The sequence below is a fragment of the Phacochoerus africanus genome, unplaced genomic scaffold (genome assembly GCF_016906955.1).
Source record: "Phacochoerus africanus isolate WHEZ1 unplaced genomic scaffold, ROS_Pafr_v1 Scaffold_5, whole genome shotgun sequence".
In the NCBI taxonomy this organism is placed as follows: domain Eukaryota; kingdom Metazoa; phylum Chordata; class Mammalia; order Artiodactyla; family Suidae; genus Phacochoerus; species Phacochoerus africanus.
The window spans coordinates 352,051-360,474 of record NW_025927421.1 but is presented as its reverse complement, the minus strand read 5'-3'; the positions used below and the strand labels follow the sequence as shown (position 1 = coordinate 360,474).

Here is an 8,424-nt window from a genome sequence, read left to right as displayed (position 1 = left end):
TTCTCGTTTTATTAAAGGCCCTCTCTTCGGTGCTTTGGACCTGATTCCTGGTAGGCACTGGGTACATGGGTATTGAGATAGAAGGAAATGAAAACTGTAATATACAGATAATAAGAATTATTATTCGAAGAAAATGGGGCTAGGTTGGGGGCTGTCAGTTATTTTCTGAAATTCTGCTTACCAGCCATTGCCTGGCTTAAACCAGTGGTTCTCAAAGTGTGGCCCCAGACCAACAGCATCAACGCCATCCAGGAACTTTTCAGCAACGCCAGTTCTTGGTTCCAGCTCTTCCTACTGATTCAGACACTCAGGTCATTTGACCTCAGCCGCTCGTGGGTTTGACAGCCCCCCAAGTAACTCTGATGCCCAACCAATTTTGAGAACCACTGCTCCAACCCAAGCTCGGCCGTGACATTCAACCATGCAACTTTTAAACATTAGGAACACTTTACACTTTTATCAACCAACCAATCGCTTCTCCATCCTCACTCCTCCTTCTTTGCACATGTCTTCAAAGAGGTCAGCTGCAGATGCCGCAAGAAGTTATGTTTAGGTCCCATTCAACAGATGGAAAAGCTAAGGTTGAAAATAACTCCAACTTTCTCAAGGGATAAAATTATAACAGACAGGAAATGGAGTGTAATCTTTCAAAATAGTCTAAAAAATAGATTATTTTAAAACAAATTTAAAATAATGATAACCCTTGGGAGAAAAAGAAAGAATGACCCCTCAAGAGATGTAAAGGAAAAAACATTTTTTTTTTTTTTCCAGAGTTCCCGTTGTGGCGCAGCAGAAACAAATCTGATTGGGAACCATGAGGTTGTGGGTTCCATCCCTGGCCTCACTCAGTGGGTTAAGGATCCGGCCATGAATTGTGGTGTAGGTTGCAGATACGGCTTGGATCCCACGTGGCTGTGTCTGTGACATACGCTGGCAGCTGTAGCTCCAGTTAGACTCTTAGCCTGGGAAACTCCATATGCCACGGATGCATAAAAAGCAAAAAAGAAAAGAAAAAAATTGTTTTAAGAATTTAGGCAACTTTACAGAATAAAAAAAAAATTGGTAACAACAACAAAAAATTAAACAGGCAGAGTCAATGCAGGAATCTGGCCCAATGCACTTTGCACAATAGCACAAAGTCACAGAAGCAAATAAAATAAGATAAAGCAGCAGAGAATCCATGATCTTTCCCTTCACCAACGCTGGCTGATCCAGTAAATAACCTTTCAGGAGGGTTCCTGAGGACTTGGGTTTCTAAGGCTCCTGATCAGTCCTTCAGGAAGATTTAGGACAAAGGCCACACAGCTTCAGTGGAGAAATAGGGTAAATTTTTTTTAAGGCACAATTTCCAATTCATACCAACAAAATATAGCGTTTGGTTTTCTAAAGCTGCTACTTTTCTAGGGTGGAAAATTTCAGCTGTAGGAACCCTTGCTTCCAGATGGAGAGGGCCTCACACAAACTTCTAAGTTCTGATGACCTAAAGTTCTGGAAAATGGGGACAAAGCTGGGCTGTTCAAGGACTTGTCTGCTTGGGTGGCTGTCTGGCGCCCCCTTGTGTTCAGTATCTGGACCCAAAAGATCGAAAAAGCCGCATGGAGGAAGAAAAGCCAGGGGCAAATGTCAAAGCCAAACAACACAGGATGGCCAGGTGACCAGGGAGAAGCCAGCAGAGTGGGCTCAGGAGTGGGTGCGGGGCCCTCCGCCCAAAATCTAGGATATCTTCACAGCCCTGGTGGAAACACACTCACTAGGACAAGTTGCCCGGAACCAGATAGACAGGTGGAGCATTTATCAAGCTCATCCAATTACCTCCACCAGGGAGATGGACCATCATGTCCCTCCCGCTGGGTGTTTGGCCAGCGGGCTTTCCCTCCTGATTTAGAGCCCAGGCCAGAGGCGCTTATACCCTTAAAAAAAAAAAAAAAAAAAAAAACACAGCAGAAATTGACTGCTCTGCTGAAGGCAGCTGGGGTCCCTGAGGACACACTGCAAGGCAGTTCTGAATGTGCTAAGTCAGTGGGTGGTAATGGGTACAGTATGCCCAGCAGAGGCACTTCCCATCCCTGGCTGTAAATAGTCCTTAAGGGGCTCACGCAGAGGGCCTGGCATTGGTCCTCCTCCTCTCTTCTGGCTCCCCCTGCCTCCCAGCCCCAGGGCTCTGCCATCCCAGCCAGATCACCAAATCATCCTCCAGCCTTGGACCATAGGGCCGATGCCAAGTTTCCAGAGTTATGGAACAGGGCTCACCAGCAACCCTGATGGGAGCCTTAATCCTTGATTAGACCCTGGCTTCTCCTCATATGAGCTGAGTCACATATCTGTCATATACTAATCATAAAACTCTCTCAGCCCTACCTAGTCTCCTCATTGGCAAGAGAAAGATCTCAGGCCCGAAGTTAGCCCAAGCCGAAACTGGATCTGGGGATTTTAGAGAGTTGCACATGTTAATAAATCTAACAGACACCTCTGGCCTCTAAGCCTTTGCACGTGCTATTCCACTGTCCAGAACAGTTTTTGTCTTCATCACTTTCTCAAGTCCGACGCCTCTTGATCTAGCTTAGAATTCTTGGGGACCCCCTCTATGGTCCTCTGAGCCTAGGCTCAGTCCCCTCTGGGGATTGCCGTAAGCCCCTGCATGTCCCCAGTCCCAGCAGTGGCCATGTCGTGTGGTCATTGTCTGGCTAGACCTTCCTTTGAATCCCAGGAGGCAAGAGCAGGGATCACATCTACCTTATCCCTGCAGCATCTGCAGGGCCTGGTATGGCACCTGGTACACACTGGGCTCTCAATAAATATGTATTGAATAGTGGATAGGCTCAGAAGGAAACACAGGCAGGGGCCAGGGGGCAGAGGCCAAGTCAGGAAGCCAGCTAAGGAAACACACACACTACAGGACGTGTCCATGTTCTGTACTTCTGCCCACAGCCCGACATGCCGGTTTTGGAACCCCCGGAACATGGGCCAGTGACATCTCTGGCTGCCCTTTCAGTTCTCTTAACAGAGCGCAGGACATTCAGACCATGGCTCAAGCCCACTCTGCCCCAGCTCAACCAGAAAAGCTCTGCTTTTATTCTTTTGTGTCTGTGTTTCTCAGTGTGATTGTCCTTAAAAATCTGGCTCTATGGAACAGACTTGTTGCCAAGAGGGGGGAAGGATTGGGAGTTTGGGGTTAGCAGCTGCACACTATTATACAGAGGATGGATAAAGCACAAGGAACTATATTCAATATTCTATGATAAATCAAAATGGAAAAGAATATAAAAATATACATATAGGTATAATTTTTAAAAGTTTTTAAAGTTTTTATATTGTAGTTGATTTACAGTGTTCTGTCAATTTCTGCTGTACAGCAAAGTGACCCAGTTATACATTTATATACATTCTTTTTTTTCACATTATCCTCCATCATGTTCCATCACAAATGATTAGATATAGTTCTCTGTGCTGAATTACTTTGCTATATGGCAGAAATTAACATAACATTGTAAACAACTATATTTCAATAATTTTTTAAAAAAAAAAATCTGACCCTGTGGTTCAAAAGAATAAGGGAAACTTAAATACCACCGATTTTATCCTATGACCTCATCCTATAGATGAGGAACAGAGAAGAGAGGGGATTTTCCCCAAGGTCACACAGCTCAGCATCAGAGTAGGAAGACCCTGAATCCTCAACTCTTTAGATACTTTCCAGAGGAAGGGAAGGAGCTGGTGGTGGGGGCTGTCACTTGGAGGGAGGTGCTGAGGGTCTGAGAGGGGACTGAGCAGATGCAAAAAATCCCTAGATGGGGATGTACCCCTCTGTGACGTCATTCACAACCAGCCCTCGTCCTCCTCAGAGGCAGGAAGCAGGAGGGGGTGCAGCGGGGGCGCCAGAAGGTATGACCGACCGTGGGAGTTCAAGTTCAGGGGCTTTGAACACCCGCGACCCCCACGCTGGCTGACTTGCTGCCTGGCCCTGACAACTGTCCCCGGGGCTGCTGTCTTTCAGGCCATGGAGGGCTGAACCAGCTGGGAGGGGCCTTTGTAAATGGCAGACCCCTGCCGGAAGTGGTGCGTCAGCGCATCGTGGACCTGGCCCACCAGGGCGTGAGGCCCTGCGACATCTCCCGCCAGCTCCGAGTCAGCCATGGCTGTGTCAGCAAGATCCTTGGCAGGTAAGCACGAAATTCACCCCTCACCCCCCTCCCTGCTGGGCATGCCTTCGGAGGCCCACCTCTAGGTCAGCCTCCCCCTCCGGAATTTTTTCAGAGCCCTGGCTGCGAAGTAGAGCCTCCCGGAGAAAAATTCCGGGAATTGGGTCCAATCCCCATGTCCAATTCCCCAGGACCTGAATAGGAGGTGGAGGTGCTTCTGGGCCTCCCACACCTGCTGCTCTTCTGTGGTTTCTTGCCCCTCCTGACTCCTCTGTCCATTTCTCCTTCCTCTCATGTCCCCTTCCCTCTCTGTCTCCTTTGCCCCACATCCCTTTCTTTTTGGCCTCACCCACAGCATGTGGAAGTTCCGCAGGCCAGGGATCAAACCCGTGCTACCGCAGCAACCCGAGCCATAGCAGTGACAATGCCAGATCCTTAACAGGCTGAGCCACCAGGGAACTCCCTGTCCCATTTTCTAAAGGCTTCTCTGTTCCTAAAGCAGAAGAATCTTCACAAAGGCCCTCCCCCCCCTGAGATAGAGGAAAACACAGGCACTTGGGGACACGTGATCAGAGGTGGCTCCCAGCATGAGGAACTTCTGCGTTTGTGCTTTTTAGATGGTAACTCCCAGGGCACCTCCAACAGAAGCACGGGGATTGCTCCATGAAATGCAGATCCTAAGCCCCAGGCCAGAGTCCAGCAGCACCTTCTCTGGTAGCCAGACTCAGATGCTGTGATTTTTTAATGAGATGTGCAGGCGACACTTATGAACACCAACAGAGCAGATGTTCAGAGCCCTGGCTGCGAAGTAGAGCCTCCCGGAGAAAAAAATTAATGTTTAGGTCCCAGTCCATATCGGCTAAGCAGAACTTGAGGGGAATGAGCCCAAGTTTCAATATAGTGTTAAGCCCTCCTTGAGTGACCCTCAAAGATTTTGAGAGTGATTTTCTGAAGCCAGAGTTGAGAACTGCTGACCCAGAGGTTCAGAAGGGACTAGGAACAGTAAAGCTCTGGACTGACACAGCCTGGAAAGCCACTCCCAGCGGAAGTGCCCACATGAGGGGGATTGGGGGCTTTATGTCAGCTCGGTGTACCTGTCTCCCTCACCCAACCTGCAAGTGGATCCAAGAGGAGCTCTGGTTCCAAGAGGTCAAGGCCTGATCTGTTGTTGAACATGGACAACCCTGCCTTCCTGGCCAGAAATGTAAAAGAAAAGCATGGTATCCAGCCGTGGTGGGGGAGGGGTCCTCCAGTATCCTAAGGAGGGGGCCAGCGATGGAGGAGAAAGAGCCAGATTTTATCTCATGGCAGAAGATGGCAGTTTCTGGAGTTCCCATTGTGGCTCAGTGGTAACAAACCAACTAGTATCTGTGAGGGCAAAGATTCGATCCCTGGCCCCGCTCAGTGAGCTGCCGTGAACTGGGGTGTAGGTCACAGATGTGGCTCAGATCCTGCGTTGCTGTGGCGGTGGCGTAGGCCGGCGGCTACAGCTCCAGTTCAAGCCTGGAACATCCGTATGCTGTGGGCGTGGCTCTAAAAAGAAAACCAAAAAAAAAGAAGAGAGCAGAGTTTCCACCAGGAGGGGAGGTTGGCTATCCTGACACATGGATCCAGCAGCTAGTTGGGGGATGGGAGGTGGGGGGAGACAGAGAGCACAGACCCTGGTAGAGAAGGCTCAGCTTAAGGAGCTAGACACGGCCAGGGCTCCAGGACAGGCTGGGGGTCCAGAGTCCACGAGGAGCAGCTTCAACCTGAACCATGTAACCTGGTGGAAAACCAGTGGTCAGGGGTGTGTAGAGGAGGTGGAGTGGGGATTATGGAGAACAAAGGTACACCCAGCAAGACAGGACAGAGGACCCACTGACCCCAACTGACCTGCTGGGGAGGGAGGGACAAAACAGGGATGGCTGAGAACAGCAGGTCATGCTTCAGCCAAGAAAAGTGGGACGGAGAAAAGCGTCACTTTGAACCTGGATGTACACATAGAGCACATAAGGCAAAACGTTCCTTCTTGGAGGGGAGATGTTTTGTGCCCCATAAGGTAGCCTCTGCAGGTGCTCAGGTGCAGGCAGAGGGCCAGAGGGATGACAGGAAAGAGAGAAGACAGGTGTCCTGGGTTGAGGTCTTCGGGAGAGAGTTCTGGTTTGGCAGCAGCATAAACCTACCCATGCAAGGGAAACAGGCAGTGCTTGGAACACCGTGTTGGAGGCCAGCCTTGGGGCGTGATTCACCTCCAGGCCCCTCCCCAGAAGCCTCAGAGGGGTACAGGGGAACAAGAGAGTCAGGCTAAGTTCCCACCCAAAGACCCCACCTGCTTATTGGGTAATTCTCTGGGGGTTCTCTATTGGAGTAGGTACTACGAGACTGGCAGCATCCGGCCTGGAGTGATAGGGGGCTCCAAGCCCAAGGTGGCCACCCCCAAGGTGGTGGAGAAGATCGGGGACTACAAGAGGCAGAACCCAACCATGTTTGCCTGGGAGATCCGAGACCGGCTCCTGGCCGAGGGCGTCTGTGACAATGACACTGTGCCCAGTGTCAGCTCCATCAACAGGTGAGAGGGCCACGGCAGTCAGGGGCTGGGGCACCTGGGCTTGGGGGAATCAGGACAGAGACCTGGGAGCCCCTGTTGTGGCTCAGCGGTAATGAACACGACTAGTTTCCATGAGAATGTGGGTTCAGTTTCTGACGTCGCTTAGTGGATTAAGGATCCGGCGTTGCCGTGAGCTGTGGTGAAGTTTCAGACATGGCTCGAATACCATGTTGCTGTGGCTGTGGTGTAGGCTGGCACCTGTAGCTCTGATTCGACCCCTAGCCTGGGAACCTCCATATGCTGCGGGTGTGGCCCTAAAAGGCAAAAAAAAAAAAAAGAGGATGTAGGCCTGCAGAAGGGCCTGGCTTGAGTGGAACAGAGACTGGCAAGGGGCGCGAATGCTGGAGAGTCAAGCCCAGAAGTGCCCAGGGGGGCCCAGGTCAGGTAGGGCGGCTACATGCCTCCCACCTCCTCACTGTGGTGCTGGCCCCCTCCTCTCCCAGGCCCGCTCCTAACTCCCCACCACCTCACCTGAGTCCCCCACCCCATTGGACTCTTTGCAGTTTCCTTCCTCTAGCACCAACCACATCCTCTTTCATTCAAAAAAAGAAACTTCTTTTTGCATTGATCCTTTCCTGAGCGAGGCACAAGACCCCTAACCTGGCCCTCATTCAGGCATTCACTCGTTTGTTTAGTCATCGCATGATTCACTCATTACCTCAATCAAGCATTCACTTGCTCACTCAGTCATTCTCACACACATAATTTATTCAAGTATAGGCCCTGGGAACACACAATTCTTGTCTGAGTGGAGCTTACCGTCCAGTGGGAAAACAGACACTAATCAAGTACTAATTAAGGGCCCCCACAAACAGCTGTAAAAATGCAGCTCTGTGTCCCCCTAAAGAGAGAAATACGAGGGTATTGAGCTGGGGTGGCTTAGTTTAGGGAGGTTATGAAAAGATGCCCCTGAGTAAGAAATAACAAATGAGTTAACCACTAGAAAGTGGGGAGTGAACAGAGCTCTGAAACAGCACATGCAAAGGCCCTGTGTCTAATAGGACCTTATTACAAGATCTCAATACAAGAAGCTGAAAGACAGCTAGTAGGTATAGAGGAGGGGAGCATGAGGTGGGCTCAGGTGATGTCAGCAAACGCTGCACTTCAGAGGCTGCTAGTCGTGCTGTGAATTCTGGCCTCTGATCTATAAGCGATGGGAAGGACTTGGGTAGATGGTAAACACAAGGCTGACTTGTACCTCAGGAAGCCCACTCTGGCTGCCACAGACAGGAAAGATGAGAAAGGGCCAAGAGCAGACAAGGGTGGGCCTGTGAGCAACCCTGGACAGAGAGAGCTGGTTGTGATCATGAACGTGAGATACCGAAAGAAACCGATGCTGGAGAGACTTACAAGGTTAAACCCTCAGAACCTGATGATTGGCTCCATGGAGGAGGGAGGGAGGCAGGGGCCAAGCCCCACCTGTATTTCTGCCTTGAGTGACCAGGAGGACTAATCATGAAAGGGGAACAGTGGGAAGGACCAGGTGTGGGGATCAAGGTCATGGGTTTGAGTGTGGACAGTTTGAGTGGGATGGCCCAGGTGGGATCACAAAAGGACAAGAGGGACACCCAGGAGCCCTGTTTCCTGTTCTTCTTTTTTTGGGGGAGTCGGGGGGCATACCTGCGGCTCATGGCATATGGAGGTTTCCGAGCTAGGGGTGGAATGGGAGCTGCAGCTGCTGGCCTATGCCACAGC

General features: G+C 50.5%; 1 protein-coding gene across 7 annotated transcripts in view; it reads left to right on the top strand.

Annotated features, from left to right (window-relative positions):
- The window catches only part of PAX8 (paired box 8), a 61,341-nt gene that overhangs the window by 29,092 nt on the left and 23,825 nt on the right, over positions 1-8,424 (top strand). For 4 of the 7 annotated variants that reach the window (XM_047766147.1, XM_047766146.1, XM_047766144.1 and 1 more), the window contains exons 3-4: positions 3,995-4,160; positions 6,493-6,690. In XM_047766147.1, the coding sequence (XP_047622103.1) occupies positions 3,995-4,160; positions 6,493-6,690 (364 nt within the window). Of the gene's footprint in view, positions 1-3,994; positions 4,161-6,489; positions 6,691-8,424 lie in introns of all 7 variants that reach the window. The other 3 variants (XM_047766145.1, XM_047766143.1, XM_047766141.1) reach the window with 1 other exon arrangement.